This window comes from Salmo trutta, chromosome 26 (genome assembly GCF_901001165.1).
Source record: "Salmo trutta chromosome 26, fSalTru1.1, whole genome shotgun sequence".
Taxonomy (NCBI): Eukaryota; Metazoa; Chordata; class Actinopteri; order Salmoniformes; family Salmonidae; genus Salmo; species Salmo trutta.
In genome coordinates, this window is record NC_042982.1 from 17906480 (window position 1) to 17930265 (window position 23786).

Consider the following 23786-nt stretch of genomic DNA (forward strand, 5'->3'; position numbering starts at 1 on the left):
ATATGCGTTATAAATTGTAGCACAATATTATAATACTATAACACATTTGCATGACGCAACTAAAAATAAAACTTACTACAAATAGCGTATCCTTTTTGGAACACCCCTGTCCAGTCAGATGGTTGAGTCCGTCCGTCATCTAGTAAGACACTGAACAGTAGGATATATTATCATGTCTCCCGCGAAAAGTCGGCAACTGATCATGGAGCACAGGTGCCCTCATTTAAAAAAAGTAATAATATTTAACCTTTATTTAACCAGGTAGGCTAGTTGAGAACAAGTTCTCATTTGCAACTGCGACCTGGCCAAGATAAAGCATAGCAGTTCGACACATACAACAACACAGAGTTACACCTGGAATAAACAAAACATACAGTCAATAATACAGTAGAACAAAAGAAAACAAAAAGTCTATATACAGTGAGTGCAAATGAGGTAAGTTAAGGCAATAACTAGGACATGGTGGCGAAGTAATTACAATATAGCAATTAAACACTGGAATGGTAGATGTGCAAAAGATGAATGTGCAAGTAGAGATACTTGGGTGCAAAGGAGCAAGATAAATAAATAAATACAGTATGGGGATGAGGTAGGTAGATAGATGGGCTGTTTACAGATGGGCTATGTACAGGTGCAGTGATCTGTGAGCTGCTCTGACAGCTGGTGCTTAAAGCTAGTGAGGGAGATATGAGTCTCCAGCTTCAGAGATTTTTGCAGTTCGTTCCAGTCATTGGCAGCAGAGAACTGGAAGGAAAGGCAGCCAAAGGAGGAATTGGCTTTGGGGGTGACCAGTGAGATATTCCTGCTGGAGCGCATGCTACGAGTGGGTGCTGCTATGGTGACCAGTGAGCTGAGATAAGGCGGGGCTCTACCTAGCAAAGACTTATAGATGACCTGTAGCCAGTGGGTTTGGCGACGAGTATGAAACGAGGGCCAACCAACGAGAGCGTACAGGTCGCAATGGTGGGTAGTGTATGGGGCTTTGGTGACAAAACGGATGGCACTGTGATAGACTGCATCCAGTTTACTGAGTAGTGTTGGAGGCTATTTTATAGATGACGTCACCGAAGTCGAGGATCGGTAGGATGGTCAGTTTTACGAGGGTGTGTTGGCAGCATGAGTGAAGGATGCTTTGTTGCGATATAGGAAGCCGATTCTAGATTTAATTTTGGATTGGAGATGCTTAATGTGAGTCTGGAAGGAGAGTTTACAGTCTAACCAGACACCCAGGTATTTGTAGTTGTCCACGTATTCTAAGTCAGAGCCGTCCAGAGTAGTGATGCTGGACGGGCGAGCAGGTGCGGGCAGTGATCGATTGAATAGCATGCATTTAGTTTTACCTGCGTTTAAGAGCAGTTGGAGGCCACGGAAGGAGAGTTGTATGTCATTGAAGCTCATCTGGAGGTTAGTTAACACAGTGTCCAAAGAGGGGCCAGAAGTATACAGAATGGTGTCGTCTGCGTAGAGGTGGATCAGAGAATCACCAGCAGCAAGAGCAACATCATTGATGTATACAGAGAAGAGAGTCGGCCCGAGAATTGAACCCTGTGGCACACCCATAGAGACTGCCAGAGGTCCGGACAACAAGCCCTCCGATTTGACACACTGAACTCTATCAGAGAAGTAGTTGGTAAACCAGGTGAGGCAATCATTTGACAAACCAAGGCTGTCGAGCCTGCCAATAAGAATGTTGAAGTTGCATGTTTTTAACTTTGAGAAAGTCACTATGTGAGCCATGTAAAATCATAATTTCATTATGTTTATGTCAAATGGTTAGCCTTCTGAGCAAGTATTTACAAATATTTCTAAATTACAACATGATGTTTGGCTAGACAAGCCTACTCTGGCACAAAAACATTCCATAGTCTACCAGTAGAGGGTGCTGTAACACTTGTTACCTGGGACAGTAGGCTCTCACTGTCTCACTTTTAAATAGTGAAGCCAGGCCCAGTCCACTTACACTGAAAATAAAGACAGAAAACCTGCACACAGAAAAATGCCATTCTAGAGTTCTTTAATAGATCCTGCCCGCAATAGATGACACGTCAACTGCCTTGGTCAGGTGATCAGACATGTCCAGAAACAACCAAGACAAGTCTGTGGGTCAGAAGACTCAGAAACCTCTACTGTTACTTTGAACCCAAATAGCATTCTTGAGAATAGAAAATGTTAAATAAATATAACAAAATGTGATAAAACTAATAAATACTTGAGATATGACTAAACATAATTTCTTTCATTGATGCGGAGTGCAACTTTTAGTCCCAGTGTGTGTGTGTGTATATGTGTGTGTTACGTGTCCCTCCCCAGGGGTCTCTGTATCTGCTGAAGCTTATGACCTGAGTGAAACTCTGTCAGGGGGAGTGGCATTGGTGTCACTTCCCCCCACTGGCCCCACCCACTGTGTTACACCTGAACTTCATCAGTGATCTCATCAGGCGAGTAGTCTCCTCCCAGGATGTAGAGTCGTTTGGCCACGCCCACGGCGCCTGCGTTGAACCCGGCATACTCAAATGACCCGGCATACTCAATTTTACATGGCTCACATGTAGTGACTTTCTCAAAGCTAAAAGGAGTAACTATCTACTTCAGTGTTTCCCAATGCTGGTCCTGGGGACCCAGAGGGGTGTATTTGCTCTAGCACTAACACACCTGATTCAACTTGATGATGAGTTGATATGTTGATTCAAGTGTGCTAGTGCTAGGGCCCATTTATTTCAATGAGTCTCAATAAATTACAATGGGAACCTATCATAGTGGCTCCTCACAGGCATATCCAGGAAGTCTGGAGTCATTGAGTAGGCGTGAAAGTTCTGAACTACAAACTCATTGGCCCGCTGGAGGAGGGAGGCGGAACTGTATCCCTCGGTGAGGGCCAATAGTATCAGGCAGTTGGAGAGCTCCAGGGTTTCAATCAGGAGCACAGACACCTGGGAAACAGAACACCGGTCAATATATCAACATCACCTCTGAAGTTTCTGAATAGATTTGACATACAGTATGTATCTCACCCAGATCTAGGGTTTATTCCAAATGGCACCATATTCCCTTTATAGTGCAATACTTTTGACCATGGCCCATAGGGCTTTGGTCAAAAGTAGGGCATAGGGTAGGGTGTAATTTGGGTTACCCCTGATGGGTTACCCCTCCCTCCAGTGGTGTGGGGGCTGTGCTTTGGCAAAGTGGGTGGGGTTATATCCTACCTGTTTGGCCCTGTCCGGGGGTTTCATCGGATGGGGCCACAGTGTCTCCTGACCCCTCCTGTCTTAGCCTCCAGTATTTATACTGCAGTAGTTTATGTGTCGGGGGCCTAGGGTCAGTCTGTCACATCTGGAGTATTTCTCTTGTCTTTTCCGGTGTCCTGTGTGAATTTAAATATGCTCTCTCCGGAGGACCTGAACCCTAGGACCATGCCTCAGGACTACATTTTACATTTAAGTCATTTAGCAGACGCTCTTATCCAGAGCGACTTACAGTAGTGAATGCATACATTTCATACATTTTTTCTCCGTACTGGTCCCCCAACCCTGGCGTTGCAAACACCATGCTCTACCAACTGAGCCACACGGGACCTGGCTTGATGACTCCTTGCTGTCCCCAGTCCACCTGGCCGTGCTGCTGCTCCAGTTCCAACTGTTCTGCCTGCGGCTATGGAATCCTGACCTGTTCACCGGACGTGCTACCTGTCCCAGACCTTCTGTCCCAGACCTGCTGGAACCCTGACCTGTTCACCGGACGTGCTACCTGTCCCAGACCTGCTGTTTTCAACTCTCTAGAGACAGCAGGAGCGGTAGAGATACTCTCAAAGATCGGCTATGAAAAAGCCAACTGACACTTACTCTTGAGTTGCTGACTTGTTGCACCCTCGACAACTACTATGATTATTATTATTTATGAACATTTATGAACATTTGAACATCTTGGCCATGTGCTGTTATAATCTCCACTTGGCACAGCCAGAAGAGGACTGGCCACCCCTCATAGCCTGGTTCCTCTAGGTTTCTTCCTAGGTTTTGGCCTTTCTAGGGAGTTTTTCCTAGCCACCGTGCTTCTACACCTGCATTGCTTGCTGTTTGGGGTTTTAGGCTGGGTTTCTGTACAGCACTTTGAGATATCAGCTGATGTAAGAAGGGCTATATAAATACATTTGATTTGATTTGCTGTAGTGTACCTGTAGGAAAGAGATGAGCTGGAACAGCATGTCTACGTTTTCGTGGGTGACGACCATCTCTCCAGAGTGAAATAAGTCCAGGTAGCAGCGTACGGCAGGTTACCATCCCATCCCCACACTCACACATTTTCAACTCAAACATGGCCCTGCAGACAGAGAACCGTTAGAGCAAACACACACGCACGCACACACACACCAACCTGAAGATGTTGCTGCAGGCTGCCAGGACACAGGGGAAGGTCTGTTCCTGGACTGTTACAGTGAAGTCAAACAGCAGGCCTCTCTCTCTGAACGATCTGAGCATGCCCAGTAACTGCTGGCTGTGAGCCTCCGACACACACAGCTCAGACCTGTGATCCAGAATATAGGGAATACCGTAGGGAACATAGTCGGTTCCCACGGACTGGGAGTCGGATCCCTCAGACCGTGGGTCCATGATCGCTCCAGAGCCCGGGACAGAATCACAAAAACGTTATTATCAGTTTTATGTTCTAAGGTTGTATATTATGCAAACTAGGGGCATCAACTGAATGAGAAGAGGAGGACAGGTAGAGGATGATGAGGTGGAGGAGGAGGAGGAGGAGGAGAGAAGGAAGAGGAGAGGAGGAGGAGGAATGGCTTTGATAGCAGCAGTGAGTCTATTTAGTTATTAAGTGGGGATCTTCAACGATTATTCTTACAATGGCACATTGGTAGTAGTCAGGGCTGGGTTTGATTAAAACCCTGGATGAGAGACCAAAGGCATAGCTGTTGATGAATCAATTGTCCAGTAGGAGGTTCTACCCAGCCTTAACCATGGAATCTCATACCTGAACTTTTATTTACAAATACTGTATTTTTCTTATAGTAATTGTCATTGTTTTTAAAACACAATGTGAAACCTATAAGAAAAACATTTATTTTTTAGAGGTTACATTCTCAGAACATAATTCATATATTTTGTCTCAAATATGTCTTACCATTTCTTTGTAGGAAATGCACCACAATCATGTATTCAATTGTGTATGTCATATAAGTAACACATATACAAATACACCACTGCCATATAAGGAAAAACATACAACATCTTACTAGATCCTTATTAGATGACTTGGATTTTTGTACAAATAATGTTCTTCTGCCATTCAAGATTCTTATTTGATTTTCATGATTCTTTTCCATATGGGGCCTGTGCAAGCTCTATAGCCTAGCAGTCTATCTATAGATCATTCCTGTGGAGCTGGTTAGACAGTTTAGGATTCAGGGAGAGAGATGGAAGATTGATTGACAGAGGGAGAGGGGTAAGAAAAACATTTGCATGCAGTCTACCTTATTATATCTCAGGTCTCTACATCTGTGAACACACGGAGGTTGTGTCTACGTGTCAGTTATTATTTGTCCCAAAGCAGATCAGTAGCATTGCTTCCGTACCTTGTTTAGCATCATAGATGTAGTGAATCACAAAGCAGACTATTAGTTCGCTAACTGCTTATAATAAAGTATTTGACGAGCACTACCTCGGGAAAAGCAACGTTTTTTTGTCCATAGATTTGATCAGCTGATCAGATCCGATGTTTGTAAACAATGTTGTGCGCGTGCTACTAACGGTTTCAGCACCACGGACAGCTCTCTACCCTACCGGAAAAGCGAAGCCACGCGAGGAAATGAAGTGAAAAATACTCAACGTGCGACCTCATTCCAAGAATGAAGTATTTCAACTGTCTATGTTTTTTGTTTTGTTGTCTCATTGTATTATTATTTAATCAGGTAATGTTTCACGCATTGAGCCCTGCAGTTAACATAGAAAATGTCTATCTTCATGTGAAAATATCTTGCTTAATTGGGTTTATGTTTGATATCAATGAAGACTCACTCATTAAATTGACACACCCCACAATGAATGTGGAATAAAACATGTATTTATTATTTCTCCTGCCAAGTCAACTAGTGGAGAAATATTACAACTAATACAAAACACCTATACTGTACATACAGTTGAAGTCGGAAGTTTACATACACCTTAGCCAAATACATTTAAACTCAGTTTTTCACAATTCCTGACATTTAATCCTAGTAAAAATTCCCTGTCTTAGGTCAGTTACGATCACCACTTTATTTTAAGAATGTGAAATGTCAGAATAATACTAGAGAGAATTATTTATTTCAGCTTTTATTTCTTTCATCACATTCCCAGTGGGTCAGAAGTATACATACACTCAATTCGTATTCTGTAACATTGCCTTTAAATTGTTTAACTTGGGTCAAACATTTCGGGTAGCCTTCCACAAGCTTCCCACAATAAGTTGGGTGAATTTTGGCTCCTGACAAAGCTGGTGTAACTGAGTCAGGTTTGTAGGCCTCCTTGCTCGCACACACTTTTTCAGTTCTGCCCACAAATGTTCTATAGGATTGAGGTCAGGGCTTTGTGATGGCCACTCCAATACCTTGACTTTGTTGGCCTTAAGCCATTTTGCCACAACATTGGAAGTATGCTTGGGGTCATTGTCCATTTGGAAGACCCATTTGTGACCAAGCTTTAACTTCCTGACTGATGTCTTGAGATGTTGCTTTAATATATACACATCATTTTCCATCCTCATAATGCCATCTATTTTGAGAAGTGCACCAGTCCCTCCTACAGCAAAGCACCCCCACAACATGATGCTGCCACCCCCGTGCTTCACCTCCCCCTTTTTCCTCCAAACATAACAATGGTCATTATGGCCAAACAGTTCTATTTTTGTTTCATCAGACCAGAGGACATTTCTCCAGAAAGTGCGATCTTTGTCCCCATGTGCAGTTGCAAACGGTAGTCTGGCTTTTTTATGGCGGTTTTGGAGCAGTGGCTTCTTCCTTGCTGAGCGGCCTTTCAGGTTATGTCGATATAGGACTCTTTTTACTGTGGATATAGATACCTTTGTACCCGTTTCCTCCAGCATCTTCACAAGGTCCTTTGCTGTTGTTCTGGGATTGATGTGCACTTTACTCACCAAAGTACGTTCATCTCTAGGAGACAGAACGCGTCTCCTTCCTGAGCGGTATGATGGCTGCGTGGTCCGATGGTGTTTATACTTGCGTGCTATTGTTTGTACAGATGAACGTGGTACCTTCAGGTGTTTGGAAATTGCTCCCAGGGATGAACCAGACTTGTAGAGGTCTACCATTTTTTTCTGAGGTCTTGGCTGATTTCTTTTGATTTTCCAATGATGTCAAGCAAAGAGGCACTGAGCTGGAAGGTAGGCCTTGAAATACATCCACAGATACACCTCCAATTGACTCAAATGATGTCAATTAGCCTATCAGACGCTTCTAAAGCCATAACATCATTTTGTGGAATTTTCCAAGCTGTTTAAAGGCACAGTCAACTCAGTGTATGTAAACTTCTGACCCACTGGAATTGTGATACATAAGTGAAATAATCTGTCTGTAAACAATTGTTGGAAAAATTACTTGTGTCATGCACAAAGTAGATGTCCTAACCAACTTGCCAAAACTATAGTTTGTTAACAAGAAATTTGTGGAGTGGTTGAAAAACAAGTTTTAATGACTTCAACCTAAGTGTATGTAAACCTCCGACTTCAACTGTACACCGGTGAGTCTGTAGATCTGTTAGAATGGTAAGAATGAAATAAAGGAGACAAGGAGATGAGCAGCTATAGACTCTCGCCTAGTAGATCAGATCACATCTTGGTACTCCGTCCCCCCGCCGGTACTTCCTCATTCTGTGTTCTCTGATTCCATGATACCCCTGGGCATTCACCCTCTTCCTCTTCCTGCTCCTCCAAGACCGCCACCACCACTTCTTCATTGATGATGTCATCAAGGTTGTCATAGCCACCCTCCTCCCAGCCCACAGAGGGGGTGATGGGGTCGGCTGGGTTAGGGGTCGTTGCCACAGCGTTGAAGGAGACAAAGCCCACCAGGATGATCACCAGAGACACAATGTACAGACCTGAGAACTACACACACACCAGATGAGCTATATGAGGCCATAGTAGATAACACGTTAACAACAGTCATCAATACACTGAACAGGGACACGGTGACCAGGGGATTTCTCTGCAGGACTAAGATGTTTTAAGATAAGGTCAGCTGTGTCCTGTGATCAGGACAGCTCTACCTCTGTTTCTGGGTACTGATCTTATCACTACTGTCTCCTTGATCTCATAGAGATTAGATTCGACAAGTTTGACAGAGATTACAGCGAGTACAGACATTGTTTAGCAGCAATCAATCTATCATCCATCTATGGAGTCATCAAATCATTGATTAACTCATCTCTTTATCTGTTCAGAAACACAATCACTAACTGAACTGTCAAATGGCTCAACCTACTGTACCCACTATCCTCAGTGTTTCTGTTGTGTGTGTGTGTGTACTAACCGTGTATTGAAAGAGAAACAGGCCACAGAAGAGGCTGAGGAGGTCTGCAGTGAGCAGGGAGAGGTTGACTGCTGTAGCACTTGTCTTCTTGACCACTATGGGCATACAGCTGTACAGGGTGTACATACACAGGCCATAGCCAGCAAACAGCAGGCCTGGGGAGAGAAAAAGTATACATTATAAAATGAACATGCTATACTATACAGTGTTGATCCTTGTTTTCGCAGAGTATGACCGACAACAGCATTTCTAATATGTTTAACTTGGCTCTCTTATCACTCCTAAGGTGCATCTGTCTTTTTAATATTTTATTCTGTGTTCTTATCTGAATATTATTGATCCTTGTCTTGTGTTTTGTAATCATTGATTATGCTTGTGGTGATTAAACAATTTCCCAAGTTGGAATCAACAGAGTACTACTACTCTACTCTCTCTACTCATTCATACAGCTGTTCTGGGTGTAGTCAGAGAACAATAGGCCTGAACAGAAAACACATACAGTCATTATACAGGGCAGAAATTATTATTAACAAGGAAGATCAACTGTTGCAGCTCCCATAAAACCCAAGATAAAGAGCAGCAAAGAGCAGTATGTGGAAACTGTACTTCTACAAGCTAACGCAGCATACATTCTGTACTCTCTGTAACCTTGCCACCAAAACATCTGTAACCACCACCACGTCTGTAACCCTAAGAGAGAGTTAATAACCGGTGCCCTGGGGTGGTCTAGTCGTTTACACTACCGAATCTGCGGACCCACAACTACTTTGTAACAAATCCTCTCCTTACTTTCCTTCTTCTACACTGTCCTGTCTCTTTAATAAAAAAACTAACAAAAATGTCAACAAATATACAGGTAACTGCCAAAATAAAGGAAGCACCAACATAAAGTGTCTTAATAGGGCGTTGGGTCACCACGAGCTGCCACAACATCTTCAGTGCACATTGGCATAGATTCTACAAGTGTCTGGTACTATATTGGAGGGATGCGACACCACTCCTCCATTCCTCCAGAAATGCCATAATTTGGTGTTTTGTTGATGGTGGTGGAAAACGCTGTCTTAGGTGCCGCTCCAGAATCTCCCATAAGTTTTCAATTGTGTTGATCTGGTGACTGAGACACACACACACACACACTTTACACCCCCTATGCACCTTTGAGACCCCTCCTTTAAAGTCACTGAGTTCTCTTCTTCCAGTCATGGTAGCCAAAATAATGTGCAACTGGGCATTTTTTACATGACCCTAAGCATGATGGGATGTTAATTGTTTAATTAACTCAGGAACCACACCTGTGTGGAAGTACCTGCTTTCAATATACTATGAATCCCTCATTTACTCAAGAGTTTATTTTATTTTGCCAGTTACTTGTATATTTTGTTTTATGTGGTACTAACCGATTCTCCAGTCCCATTGGATGTTTGCCACGTTGTTATGCTCCAGAACACCCCTGTAGGAACACAGCAGACCACTCAAATCAACCACATTCCCATTCTACTACCTTCTCCCCGAACATGTACACTCAACACACATCCACACGCATGCGCACACACACGTAAACACACACACTTACAGCTGTATGCCACTGATGAGTGTGCCGAACAGGCCGACCATGCCTAGGAACTCTACACTGCTGAGGTGTTTGACGGTGTACTCCTGACACAAGTTAGACACAGCATATAGGCTGGCACTGAGTAGGACCAAGCCATCACCTAGCAGAACGTCTGAGGCTAGGAGAGAGGGAGGAGAGGAGCGTGATAGGAGAGGAGGATGGGGAAAGAGGTGAGGTTAAGATGTTACTATTTATTATGATATGAACTGAGAGATTGAATGAAATAATTAATGAATTAACGTAGTGGGTTCTTACTGGATCCCAAGTCTCGTCCAGCCAGTAGGTCAGCTCCCACCATGGCCCCCACCCCCAGCAGACAGACACACACAGAGACGTAGTGGACGGGTCTGTAGCATGTCTTCAGGAACCAGCAGGAGAGAATCATCAACACAGGGATCACAAAACAGTCCAGCAGCTGGAAGACAGAGAGACACACCAGAATAGTCACATACATTGACATAACTCAGCACACACACGCATACACACATGCATGCCTGCAGGCATGCAAACTCGCACACACACAAAAACATACAGACATATACACACACCCTCTCGTAGTTCTGACCTGTATACTGGTGAGTGTAGTGTACTGGTAAGCTTTAACCACTGTGTAGTTAGCCTCGACGTCCACCAAGCCTACTAGGAGATACTTCCACCACCTCTTCTTTAAAATCTGAAACATATTGCCATTCCCTACAGTACGTTAGGAGAAGGTAGCCTGGAGGTTATTGCACTGCTACACAATTAGAACATTTTATATTCACAACTGTACTATTCTGATGAGGAGCGCCCTGGGGTGGTGTGTGTGAGAGAGAGACTACCTGTTCTTCAGAACAGCACGTTGGTGTGCGTGAGTGTGTACCTGTTCTGAACAGCAGAGCAGTGGTGTAGGTGAGGCAGAGCAGTGCGTAGCTCATAAAGCTCTGGAACATGGGCGCGTCCACGTGGTAGTCTGAAGCCAGGTACTGGGATGTTACTGCTGTGCCACACATGAGAACAGCCAAACCCTGACCCATGGCTACTGTCTTCACCAGCTGCCTGTTAGGACAAAGCATGAGTGAAGCACAAATTCAGCAACTCTGGAAGACAGTAGACGTTGATAAAGCTGCGTCTTTATTGGTAAAACCAACATGTTTCGGCCCTATAGTCTTCAAAAGGGTTTTATCTCAACTCAGTCCAGGCATCTGTATGGTAGCCGCCAGGGACATTCACAACTACTGGACAGTGGACACCCTCCATTCTTGGACATTGATAGATCTCCACTATGTCACTATCTGTCCGACATGGCACCGTATTCCCTATATAGTGCTCTACTTTCGATCAGAGCCCATAGGGAGCTGGTTAAAAGTAGTGCACTATATAAAGGAAAGGTTGCCATATGGGATGCAGATAATCACTGATATAACATATCTCTCCCTCCAGTTGAGTTTTCTCTCCCCACAGACTCACCATGTAAACACTTCTTTAGGGTTGAACTTCAGAAGCTTCCGGATAATAAGGCATTTTCTATCATAATTATTTCTGGGATCTGTAGCTATAATCCCCTCTGGGTCCTTCTCAGCCATGTTGTGTCGCTGTAACAGTGGGGTCCTGGGATGGGGAATACACTGCTGTGTGCTGCCTGTCCTGGGGCTTTTAAATGTCTACTGTGCTGCCTGGGCTGAATGATTAACAGTGTTCTCTAATCAAAGTGCAAAGACTACTTAGTGTTTTCAGATGATAGGTGTTATAGTAGTGATGAAAGTGTGTGGTACAAAGTGGGTGAAAATGGGTGTGTGAAACTGTGGGAGGGGGTTGGGGGGTATTTAGATCAGTGATTACTTCATTTCAGCCAGGTAATTACTCCACCCAAGGAAGGAAAGTGGGAGGAAAGGCTTGAATGAATAAAGACAGGAAATAAGAGGAAGGAGGAAGGCTGTGTGGATTCAAACAGGGCACATATCCCTTCTCTATGTTACTTGCTTGTCTCCAAGTCACATGGCTACTGTACATACCATGCACTGACCTTTAATAGAACTCAGTGGTTCCATGGCAGTCAAGTCCATGGCAGCTAAGTTTAGCACTGGCCCAGCCCAGGCAACTGTGGCCTGCTGTATTTACTTTCCAACACCGGCAATATCCTAGTTGGTGCAGTGTCTTATGTGCATTTAGTAGACAAAGAGCAGCACATAAAAAGAGCAGTTAAAATGGCATGACACAATACTGTAAACTGGACAAGTATCTAGCCTTTTTCTCTGTTTATTTTTAAGTCGGAAACTACGTTACCTAATTCCCTCCAACCACACTCTCGCGAGACTGCGCGAGGAGGGCACAAGTTGGAGGAAACATGGCGACGTCTAATTTGTTAAAGGTAAGAGCCTCTTCACTTCAAGATTTTACCTGGATTTGAACACGTAATTATGCGCCCGATGCCCATAGTCTGGATGTAAATAAGTTCATTAATGAGTTAAAACAAACCCGACCACGAACAGTGTTTGACATTTTTGTTGTTGTTGTTGCATTTAAGGCAACAGAAAGGTCTCTCTTGCTAGTTAGCTAGCAAGGGATGCTAAGACAATTTAGCTAGCCAGCCATCTGGCTAACGTGCAATACAGTTGTCACCGGCATAAGCATTTCGTCTTTTAAATTGATAGTTAATCAATAATATAATTCACAGTTCATTGTAGTAACGGTTGTCTGTCCATGTCAAACTGTAAGAGAATATACAGAAGGCTTTTTGCAGGTGGTGGAACAATCAGCTGAATTGGCAAGCTAACATTACATTAGTTCTGTTTGTCAGTTCTCCAGCACAGCAAACTGTACATACAGTCTTGACTGTTATAGATTGATCAGAGTTGGGTACAACTACACTGTAGTCTGTAGCTTAGGTTTTAGTAGAAGCAGGATTTATTTTAGCGCATACAGTCTTGACTGCTACAGACTGATCAGAGTTGGGTGCAACTACACTGTTGTCTGTAGCTAAGGTTTTAGTTGAAGCCGGATTTATTTTAGCGAACTAAACCATTGTAACGTTATGTTTTAAAAGAATAGAATAGAAAACTACTATTAAACATACAATTTGGTTCAGAACAGCGTCAGTCGCAAGTTACTGGGTAATGGCTTAGTAAGTAGGAACAGTGTTGTTTGTTCTCGTCTGTCTCCAGAATGATTGACTCTAGATACTGGGTAGTGTGGTCGTGACTAGTGTCATCTCTGCAGGGTGAAGGCTGTCTGTAGTCTGAGATACTAAGTAACAGGTAGTAAAAGTAATTGTTTCAGTTTCTTCCCAGAATAATGTCACATTGCAGTTTGACAGTAGTTGTAGTGAGTACTGGGTCATATTCACTAGGCACGAAATAGAAGCAAACAGAGAGTGACTACTTGAAATTGTCCACATAGAAATGCTTGTTTTCCTTTTCTGTTGCCAAACATTTTCCACTGTGTGTACCAATGAATACGACCCTGAGTAGTAACAGTATAGTTGTAGTGAGTAGTAACAGTAGTATCATCTCCCTCCAGAATAAAGGCTCCTTGCAGTTTGAGGACAAGTGGGACTTGATGAGGCCCATCGTTCTCAAGCTGCTGAGACAGGAGGCTGTCACCAAGCAGCAGTGGTTCGACCTCTTCTCGTAAGATGCACACACTGCATCACACCACACCAAACTGCACAGAAGACACACACATACTGCACCGCACACACACAAAAACCCTACGCTTGTTATTGTGTGTTGCAGAGATGTCCATGCTGTGTGTCTGTGGGATGATAAGGGCCCAGCAAAGATCCACCAGGCGCTCAAAGAAGACATCTTAGACTTCATCAAACAAGCTCAGAACGTAAGTGGAACAGTGGGTTACAGGGGAAGGGTTTCGGTAATGGTTGAAATCCCATTTGAGGTTGGAATGTGCCATTCTTCGTACACATACACACACACACCTTTCCAGTACAGTGATAACAGTTGTCGGCAAGAGGCTGACCCTTAAACCCCTGAATCCTGACCTCTACCTATGCAAGCTGTCTTTCACCTAACCTCTGACCTGTGTTTCCATGGCAGCGTGTTTTGAGTCACCAGGATGACACAGCGTTACTGAAGGCCTACATTGTGGAGTGGAGGAAGTTTTTCACGCAGTGTGACATCCTGCCCAAACCCTTCTGTCAGCTGGAGATCACACTGATGGGGAAGCAGGGCAGCAACAAGAAGTCTAACGTTGAGGACAGCATCGTACGCAAGGTGAGGAGAGGGGAATGAGGGAGAGGAGGAAGGAGAGAGGCGGGGCAGCAGCAATGAGTCTAATGTAGAGTACAGCGTCGTACGCTGGGAGGGGAGAGATGGACAGTGCTCTTCTTTTTGATGGTATGCATCAACTGTCTTGTCCTGCTTTTTCTCTCTCTCTCGCTCTCTCTCTTATTTATATATATATTTATTTATTTATTAGAGGTCGACGATTAATCAGAATGGCCGATTAATTAGGGCCGATTTCAAGTTTTCATAACAATCGGTAATCTGCATTTCTGGACACCGATCATGGCCGATTAAATTACACTCCACGAGGAGACTGCGTGGCAGGCTCACTACCTGTTATGCGAGTGCGGCAAGGAGCCAAGGTAAGTTGCTAGCTAGCATTAAACGTATCTTATAAAAAACAATCAATCTTAACATAATCACTAGTTAACTACACATGGTTGATGATATTACTAGTTTATCTAGCTTGTCCTGCGTTGCATATAATCGATGCGGTGCCTGTTAATTTATCATTGAATCACAGCCTACTTCACCAAATGGGTGATTTAACAAGCGCATTCGCGAAAAAAGAACTGTCGTTGCACCAATGTGTACCTAACCATAAACATCAACACCTTTCTTAAAATCAATACACAAGTATATATTTTTAAATCCGCATATTTAGTTAATATTGCCTGCTAACATGAATTTCTTTTAACTAGGGCAATTGTGCCACTTCTCTTGTGTTCTGTGCAACATAGTCGGGGTATATGCTGCAGTTTGGGCCTCCTGGCTCATTGCGAACTGTGTGAAGACTATTTCTTCCTAACAAAGACAGCCAACTTCGCCAAACGGAGGATGATTTAACAAAAGCGCATTTGCGAAAAAAAGCACAATCGTTGCACGAATGTACATAACCATAAACATCAATGCCTTTCTTGAAATCAATACACAGAAGTATATTTTTTTGAAACCTGCATATTTAGTTAAAAGAAATTCATGTTAGCAGGCAATAATAAACTGGGGAAATTGTGTCACTTCTCTTGCGTTCATTGCATGCAGAGTCAGGGTATATGCAACAGTTTGGGCCGCCTGGCTCGTTGTGAACTAATTTGTCCGAATGTTACGTAATTATGACATAACATTGAAGGTTGTGCATTGTAACAGCAATATTTAGACTTATGGATGCCACCCGTTAGATAAAATACGGAATGGTTCCATATTTCACTGAAAGAATAAACGTTTTGTTTTCAAAATGATAGTTTCCGTATTTGACCATATTAATGACCTAAGGCTCGTATTTCTGTGTTTATTATATTATAATTAAGTCTATGATTTGATAGAGCAGTCTGACTGAGCGGTGGTAGGCAGCAGCATGCTCGTAAGCATTCATTCAAACAGCACTTTACTGCGTTTGCCAGTAGCTCTTCGCAATGCTTCAAGCATTGCGCTGTTTATGACTTCAAGCCTATCAACTCCTGAGAAAAGGCAGGCTATACTAAAGTACCTATTAGAACATCCAATAGTCAAAGGTATATGAAATACAAATGGTATAGAGAGAAATAGTCCTGTAATAACTACAACCTAAAACTTCTTACCTGGGAATATTGAAGACTCATGTTAAAAGGAACCACCAGCTTTCATATGTTCTCATGTTCTGAGCAAGGAACTTAAACGTTAGCTTTTTTACATATTGCACTTTTACTTCTCTAACACTTTGTTTTTGCATTATTTAACCAAATTGAACATGTTTCATTATTTATTTGAGACTAAATTGATTTTATTGATGTATTATATTAAGTTAAAATAAAAGTGTTCATTGTTCATTCAGTATTGTTGTAATTGTCATTATTACAAATATATATATATATATATATATATATATATATATATAAAAACCGGCCGATTTAATCGGCAGAGACTTTTTTTGGGCCCCCAATAATCGGTATCAGTATCGGCGTTGAAAAATCATAATCGGTCGACCTCTAATATATATATATATATATATATATATATCTGCCTCTCCTCTAGTTGATGTTGGACACATGGAACGAGTCAATCTTCTCCAACATAAAGAGCCGTCTTCAGGACAGTGCTATGAAGCTGGTTCACGCTGAGAGGCTGGGAGAGGCTTTTGACTCCCAGCTGGTTATAGGAGTACGAGAATCATACGGTAGGACATATACACCCTGAGTGGCTAACATCCACACATTTTATATGGGAAGTTTTTGTGAAGTATGGTATGTTTTGGTATTTTGACAAAGTGTGTGTGTGTGTGTGTGTGTGTGTGTGTGTGTGTGTGTGTGTGTAGTCAACCTGTGCTCTAACCCTGAAGACAAGCTCCAGATCTACAGAGATAACTTTGAGAAGGCCTACCTGGACTCAACTGAGAGGTTCTACAGAACACAGGCCCCATCATACCTACAGCAGAACGGAGTCCAGAACTACATGAAATATGTAAGGACTGCGCTCTGTGTGTGTGTTGTGACAATGTCTCTCAGTGAGTGTGTATACATTCACTGACTGTGCGTGTGTCTTGCAGGCAGACACAAAGCTAAGAGAAGAGGAGAAGAGGGCAGTTCGATACCTTGAGACTCGTCGTGAATGTAACTCTGTCCAAGCTGTGAGTAGATGGTTTACCCAGGAGGCTGTATATACTGGTTTAAACTCATATTCACAGTCAAGAGATGATGATGTAGATGTCATGTAGACCAATATTAGTCTCTGTTGTCTCTCTCCAGCTGATGGAATGTTGTGTGAACGCTCTGGTGACGTCGTTTAAAGAAACCATCCTGGCCGAATGTCCCGGCATGATCAAACGCAATGAGACAGACAGTGAGTAACATGTTACGTTACTACTGTTACCCACCAACCTTGGCACCGGTTGTAGAAGAGGGTCCTTCTTTGTGTGACGTTAATGTCCTTCACCCTGCAGAGCTCCACCTGATGTTTTCCCTGATGGATAAAGTTCCTAGTGGGATAGAGCCCATGCTGAAAGACCTGGAGGATCACATCATGAATGCTGGGCTGGCTGATATGGTGGCTGCTGCAGAGACTATCACTTCTGTATGTACACACAGACACAGAGCCATGTCTTACTATGCTTGTGAAGACTTTTTGGGGACCAACAATTAATTCCTGTTTAAAATCCTATTTTTCTTAACCCCTAACTCTAAACCCTAACCCTCATTTTAACCCTAAGCCTAAAATGTCCTCACTGCTCTGAATTTTAGTTGGTTTACTATTCTTGTGAGGACTTCTGGTACTAGTAAGTGTAGTAAAACATGTATATATACACACACACACACACTCACTCAAAATCTATCTGTAACATACAGTATATCTGTATGTTTGTCTTTTTATTCTGGTGTGTAGGACTCTGAGAAGTACGTGGAGCAGCTGCTGACGTTGTTTAACCGTTTCAGTAAACTGGTGAAGGAGGCTTTTCAGGACGACCCTCGGTTCCTCACCGCCAGAGACAAGGTACATACACATACTGTACCAGTCAGAAGTTTGGACACACCTACTCATTCAGGGGTTATTCTTTATTTTTACTATTTTCTACATTGTAGAATAATAGTGAAGACATCAAAACTATGAAATAACACATAGATAATCATGTAGTAACCAGAAAAGTGTTAAACAAGTATATTTTAGATTCTTCAAAGTAGCCACCCTTTGCCTTGATGATAGCTTTGCACACTCTTGGCATTCTCTCAACCAGCTTCACCTGGAATGCTTTTTCAACAGTCTTGAAGGAATTCCCAATTATACTGAACACTTATTGGCTGCTTTTCCTTCACTCTGCGGTCCAACACTTCCCAAACCATCTCAGTTGGGTTTAGGTCGGGTGATTGTTGAGGTCAGGTCATCTGATGCAGCACTCCATCACTTTCCTTCTTGGTCAAATAGCCCTTACACAACCTGGAGGTGCGTTGTGTCATTGTCCTGTTGAAAAACAAATTATACTAAGCGCATACCAGATTGGATGGCATATCCCTGTAGAATGCTGTTGTAGCCATGCTGGTTAAGTGTGCCTTGAATTCTAAATAAATCGCTGACAGTGTCACCAGCAAAGCACCATCACACCACCACCTCCATGCTTCTTGGTGGGAACCACACATGCGGAGATCATCCGTTCACCTACTCTGCATCTCACAAAGACACTGCGGTTGGAACCAAAAATCTCACATTTGGACTCATCAGACCAAAGGACGGATTTCCACCAGTCTAATGTTCCTTGACCTAAGCAAGTCTCTTCTTCTTATTGGTATCCTTTAGTATTGGTTTCTTTGCAGCAATTTGACCATGAAGGCCTGATTCATGCAGTCTCCGCTGAGCAGTTTATGTTGAGATGTGTCTGTTACTTGAGCTCTGTGAAGCATTTATTTGGGCTGCAATTTCTGAGGCTGGTAACTCTAATGAACTTATCCTCTGCAGCAGAGGTTACTCTGGGTCTTCCTTTCCTGTGGCGGTCCTCAGGAGAGCCAGTTTCATCATAGTGCTTGATGGTTTTTGCAACAGCACTTAAAGAAACTTTCAAAGTTCTTGAAATATTCCGCATTGACTGACCTTCATGTCTTAAAGTAATGATGGGCTGTCGTTTCTCTTTACTTATTTGAGCTGTTCTTACCATAAAATGGACTTAGCCTTATTTGGTAAAAGTCCATCTTCTATATACCACCCCTACCTTGTTACAACACAACTGATTGGCTCTGTTAGATTCTAAATATCAGAGTAAGAAATCGACGGACACTATGAAAGCTCCAACCAATTTTATTCACCCATTGGGTCAATACAGCTACATAAGACAAAGACATAGTTCCACCAGTGGTGGTATATATACACCCCAATTTGGGGTGGAATCTCCTCCTTCTCTCTGAACATTACATCTTTGTTGCTAGGAAAATTAAGTGCAGGAAATTAAGTGATACAGGCAATAAACTGTTCCTTCTCCCTTAATCTGACCTGACCTGACCTGACCCCCTTCCTCACTAATCCACAGCTCTCCACCCTTATCAGTGCCTGCCAACATGTGATCGTCTTCCCGTCACTCAGTACATTCCAAGCTTAACTACATCCACCATATCCATTCCTCCGACAGATACCTATTAACTTCTGGTGTAGACCCTAGACTATGGCACCCCTTATGTCTCTAGTTTAACTGATGACTAATAATATTAAAAGTTTAGAAATCCGAAACCATCAGCTCAAACGCATTAAGACGGACAGAAATTCCACAAAATTAACTTTTAACAAGGCACACCTGTTAATTGAAATGCATTCCAGGTGACAACCTCATGAAGCTGGTTGAGAGAATGCCAAGAGTGCAAAGCTGTCATCAAGGTAAAGGGTGGCTTCTTTAAGAATATAAAATATAGTTTGATTTGTTTAACACTTTTTTGGTTACTAAATGATTCCATATGTGTTTTTTCATAGTTTTGATGTCTTCACTATTATTCTACAATGTAAAAAAAAAAAAAAAAAACTTGAAAGAGCAGGTGTGTCCAAATGTTTGACTGGCACTGTACATGCATACAGCGAGAGAAAGGGGGGTGAAGGGAGGAGACGGAGGGGTGGAAAGAAGGGGGGATGGAGGAGAAAAAAAGGGGGATGAGAGGGCAGAGACATTAAGCGAGAGAAAAGGGTTGAAGAGAGCCCATGAATGGAGGGGTAGAGAGAAAAGGGGGATGGACGGAGGAGGAGAAAAAAAGGGGGGGTAGCGGGAGGTTTGACAGTTCTGTGTTTCTCTTCAGGCCTACAAAGCTGTGGTGAACGATGCCACCATCTTTAAACTGGAGCTGCCCCTCAAACAGAAAGGGTGAGACACACCTGGGTTGTATGTTTATATTATATTTACATTTACATTTTATTATATTCCTTGGTTATGGGTCAATATGGCTGCTAGTCCACCCATCACGGAATATGAGCTGCATCCTGATTCTTCACCCTTTTCCTGAGGGGTGCATTTTCACACTCCACATCATGGATTTAAAAGCATATGATTTGTGTAACCATTGGCTGGAGGAAAGTGTGCACATGTAGACTTCAGAAAAGGGGTGGAGAATTGGGACGCAGCCAGACTTGGATGTGGAGGCCTGTTCTAGTAATTAGATTTCTATGTGTACTATTAATCTGTGTGTGTGTCTTTACAGGGTAGGTCTGAAGACCCAGCCAGAGTCGAAGTGTCCAGAGCTGCTAGCTAACTACTGTGACATGCTGCTGAGGAAAACCACCCTGAGCAAGAAACTCACGTCAGAGGAGATAGAACTCAAACTCAAAGAAGTGGTGAGACTCTCCCCAAGTACTGTAGAATGAGCCCTGATTCTCAAGCATTGTATTGGTGTAAGCACTGGCTGTTGTGAAATCCATGACGGGAAGTGTGCACTTTCAGAGAAGGGTGTAGAAATTGGATGCATCCATAGTCTTCTATCCTGCCCCCTCCCACCTCTTCTAGTTGTTGAAGTATGTTCAGAACAAGGATGTGTTCTCTCTCCCTCCCTCCCTTCTCTCTCTAGTTGCTGGTATTGAAGTATGTTCAGAATAAGGATGTGTTTATGAGGTACCATAAAGCCCACCTGACCAGAAGACTGATCCTGGACATCTCAGCCGACAGTGAAATAGAAGAGAACATGGTGGAGTGGCTCAGGGTATGAACACACACACACACACACACACTCTTTCTCCCACTCTCTCTTTATCCCCTTTTGATTGAGTTATTTTCCCTGGGTCTGCGTGTGTGTGTAGGAGGTGGGGATGCCTGCAGACTATGTGAATAAGCTGGCGAGGATGTTCCAGGACATTAAAGTATCGGATGATCTTAACCAGGTCTTCAAGGAGATGCACAAACACAACAAGCTGGCTTTACCAGGTAACAAACACTAAGACCTATGGCCTGAGCTTGTGTGATTACTAACCATAGCCATAATACTCCACCAGCTGGTGTACCATAGTAATACACAAATTCTATCTTTCCCTCTCTCTGAGCCTCTGCCTCTTTTTCTGTCTCTCTCCAGCTGACAGTGTGAATATAAAGATTCTGAATGCGGGGGCGTGGTCGAGGAGCAGTGAGAAGGTGTTTGTGTCTCTGCCTACTGAGCTGGAGGATCTGATCCCAGAGGTAGAAGACTTCTACAAGAGGAACCACAGCGGGAGGAAACTGCACTGGCACCATCTCATGTCCAATGGCATCGTGAGTGGAAGATGCGAACACACACACACACACACACACACAGTAGTTTTTCCATGGATTATATGTCTATCACCTCATGTCCAACGGCATAGTGATCCCCCTCCTCTCCCCTGTGTGTGTGTGAGGGGTGTGCCTGTGTGTTTTTGTGTGTGTATGTGTTTAGATCACATTCAAGAACGAAATGGGTCATTATGACCTGGAGGTCACGACCTTTCAGCTGGCTGTCCTATTTGCCTGGAACCAGCGGCCGCGGGAGCGAATCAGCTTCGAGAACCTTAAATTGGCCACCGAGCTGCCCGATGCTGAGCTACGACGCACACTCTGGGTAACACACACACACACAAACAGACTCTGGGTACTTTATACACACACACACTCACACTCTCTGGGATTGAAAAATAAAAGCACACACGCCAATATAAACCCAATTCATACACAGAGAAGAGACAGAGAACAAACGAATGACCTCTCCTTTTTCTCTCCCTCTCTCTGCTGTCTCCTCTGTCTCTAGTCTCTGGTAGCGTTCCCTAAGCTGAAGAGACAGGTGTTGTCCTATGAGCCTTCAGTCTCCTCCCCTAAAGACTTCACAGACAGCACCCTGTTCTACGTCAACCAGGACTTCTCTCTCATGTACATAGCTTTGAACCCACAACATTGTGTTAGCCCCCTGACCTTAATAAAGGCATTGAATGCACCTGGGGTTGCTAAACTCTGGTAACTTTCCCCAAATTCTCAGATTTTCAAAGAAGTACTAATTGGAGCATTCCAGATTTCCCTGCTTATTCCATCCTGAACCCAGGAATCTTCCCACAGGGATTTCTTGAAAAGCTGGGATTTTTGGGAAAGATGGCAGTTTTTTGCAACCTTAATTGCACCTCACTTCAACCGCTGTTGGCTTACCATGTTGATTCATACTCTATTTAGTTAATGTAACTGTATGTATTCTAACTCATTATTCATTTTGGGGGAGTTTGAATGTTGATGAAAGCTTTGTTGTCATGGTTTCCTACTGAGGACCAGGATGGAATGTTGAGGAGCAGTTTCAGGTGTGATGGCTGATCGGATATTGAGTTCTTTAGTCTCTCTGTTTCTCAGTAAAAACTCCAAGGTCCAGAAAAGGGGCAAGATTAATCTGATTGGTCGACTGCAGCTGACCACGGAGCGAATGAGAGAGGAGGAGAATGAGGGCATCGTCCAGCTGAGAATATTAAGAACCCAGGTAACGTTACACATTGAAAGGTCCAACTTGAGGAACCTGAAGTTTCAGCACTTTTTTCCCCCCAAAGACTTTAATGGAGCACTACTGCCTTCCACCCTGCAAGGTTTTATCAATCATAACAATACCAGTTGAATGTGTGCCGCGACATTGAGTAAAGATATAATGCTGTACGTTGTTTGACCCACCCACCTCCCTCCAGGAGGCCATCATCCAGATTATGAAGATGAGGAAGAGGATCAGTAACGCCCAGCTACAGACAGAACTGGTAGAGATCCTCAAGAACATGTTCCTGCCCCAGAAGAAGATGATCAAGGAACAGATTGAATGGCTCATCGAACACAAATACATCAAACGGGACGAGACAGACATCAACACCTTTATCTACATGGCATAGAACCCCTTTACCTGGACTAGAACCACCTACCTACCGCTTGACCTGGCTGGACCCTCGCTGCTGCAGGAGGAAGAAGAAATGCAGTAAGAGGAGGGAGGAGTGGTTGTTTCAGAAGAAGAGGAAGGAGAATATCTCTGCGGCCGGGGGGGGGGGGGGGGGGGGGGGGTGGTTGGTTGGTTGGTTGGCTGTATGAGATAGATGGTGTAGTCTTCAGACTGTGGTGCCCCTCAGGGTCCAGGAGGAGGAGGACAGTGGGGCTGACTGACAGTCTCAGTATCACAGTAGAGACATTATTAAATAAATAAACTCTCCCTGCCTTACCCTCCTTATGCAGTCCGCACAGAGACAGACAGAAGGACTAACGGACTAGTAGTCTATATCATTATGGAGTAGACACAGAGAGGAGTGTATTTTGCCAAATGTACTGTGTGTGTATATGTGTGTCTGCACCTTGACAGCTTGTTGCTCTGTGGAAGCCTTGCAATCATCTGGGGACCCATCGCGCGTGTGTGCGTGTCTCACTTTCCTCCAGCTCCACCCCCCCAACTGCCACACCCCTCAGAGAAGATCATGACTCCTCACATATCAGCCAGTCGCTGGGTGAGAACAAACGAGAACATCAGCACTTTTCTGTGTT

General features: G+C 43.5%; 2 protein-coding genes across 2 annotated transcripts; one reads left to right on the forward strand and one right to left on the reverse strand.

Moving 5' to 3' along the window:
* Positions 1–7727: 7727 nt before the first annotated feature.
* On the reverse strand, positions 7728–11710 carry LOC115162824 (solute carrier family 35 member F2-like). The gene is made up of 8 exons (XM_029714243.1): positions 11595–11710; positions 11008–11183; positions 10711–10838; positions 10401–10560; positions 10107–10263; positions 9931–9983; positions 8534–8688; positions 7728–8109 (listed from the first exon to the last, which is right to left on the reverse strand). The coding sequence occupies exons 1-8, from the start codon at positions 11708–11710 to the stop codon at positions 7831–7833; spliced, it is 1224 nt and encodes a 407-aa protein (XP_029570103.1). The 3' UTR covers positions 7728–7830.
* Positions 11711–12399: 689 nt separating this feature from the next.
* LOC115163298 (cullin-5) lies at positions 12400–23263 on the forward strand. Its single transcript, XM_029715067.1, has 19 exons — positions 12400–12495; positions 13644–13753; positions 13859–13958; positions 14177–14353; positions 16376–16517; positions 16656–16801; positions 16887–16967; positions 17086–17179; positions 17280–17410; positions 17720–17827; positions 20101–20165; positions 20500–20632; positions 20863–20994; positions 21092–21215; positions 21361–21536; positions 21700–21861; positions 22048–22166; positions 22632–22755; positions 22955–23263. The coding sequence occupies exons 1-19, from the start codon at positions 12472–12474 to the stop codon at positions 23147–23149; spliced, it is 2343 nt and encodes a 780-aa protein (XP_029570927.1). The 5' UTR covers positions 12400–12471; the 3' UTR covers positions 23150–23263.
* Positions 23264–23786: the final 523 nt, after the last annotated feature.

Coding starts and splice junctions, on each gene's coding strand:
- LOC115162824 (XM_029714243.1), bottom strand. CDS start 11,710: ATGGCTGAGAAGGACCCAGAGGGGATTATAGCTACAGATCCCAGAAAT. Junction 11,184..11,594: donor CCTAAAGAAGTGTTTACATG/GTGAGTCTGTGG, acceptor TTGTCCTAACAG/GCAGCTGGTGAAGACAGTAG. Junction 9,984..10,106: donor CTCATCAGTGGCATACAGCT/GTAAGTGTGTGT, acceptor GTGTTCCTACAG/GGGTGTTCTGGAGCATAACA.
- LOC115163298 (XM_029715067.1), top strand. CDS start 12,472: ATGGCGACGTCTAATTTGTTAAAG. Junction 16,968..17,085: donor AATGTAACTCTGTCCAAGCT/GTGAGTAGATGG, acceptor GTCTCTCTCCAG/CTGATGGAATGTTGTGTGAA. Junction 17,411..17,719: donor CTGCAGAGACTATCACTTCT/GTATGTACACAC, acceptor TCTGGTGTGTAG/GACTCTGAGAAGTACGTGGA.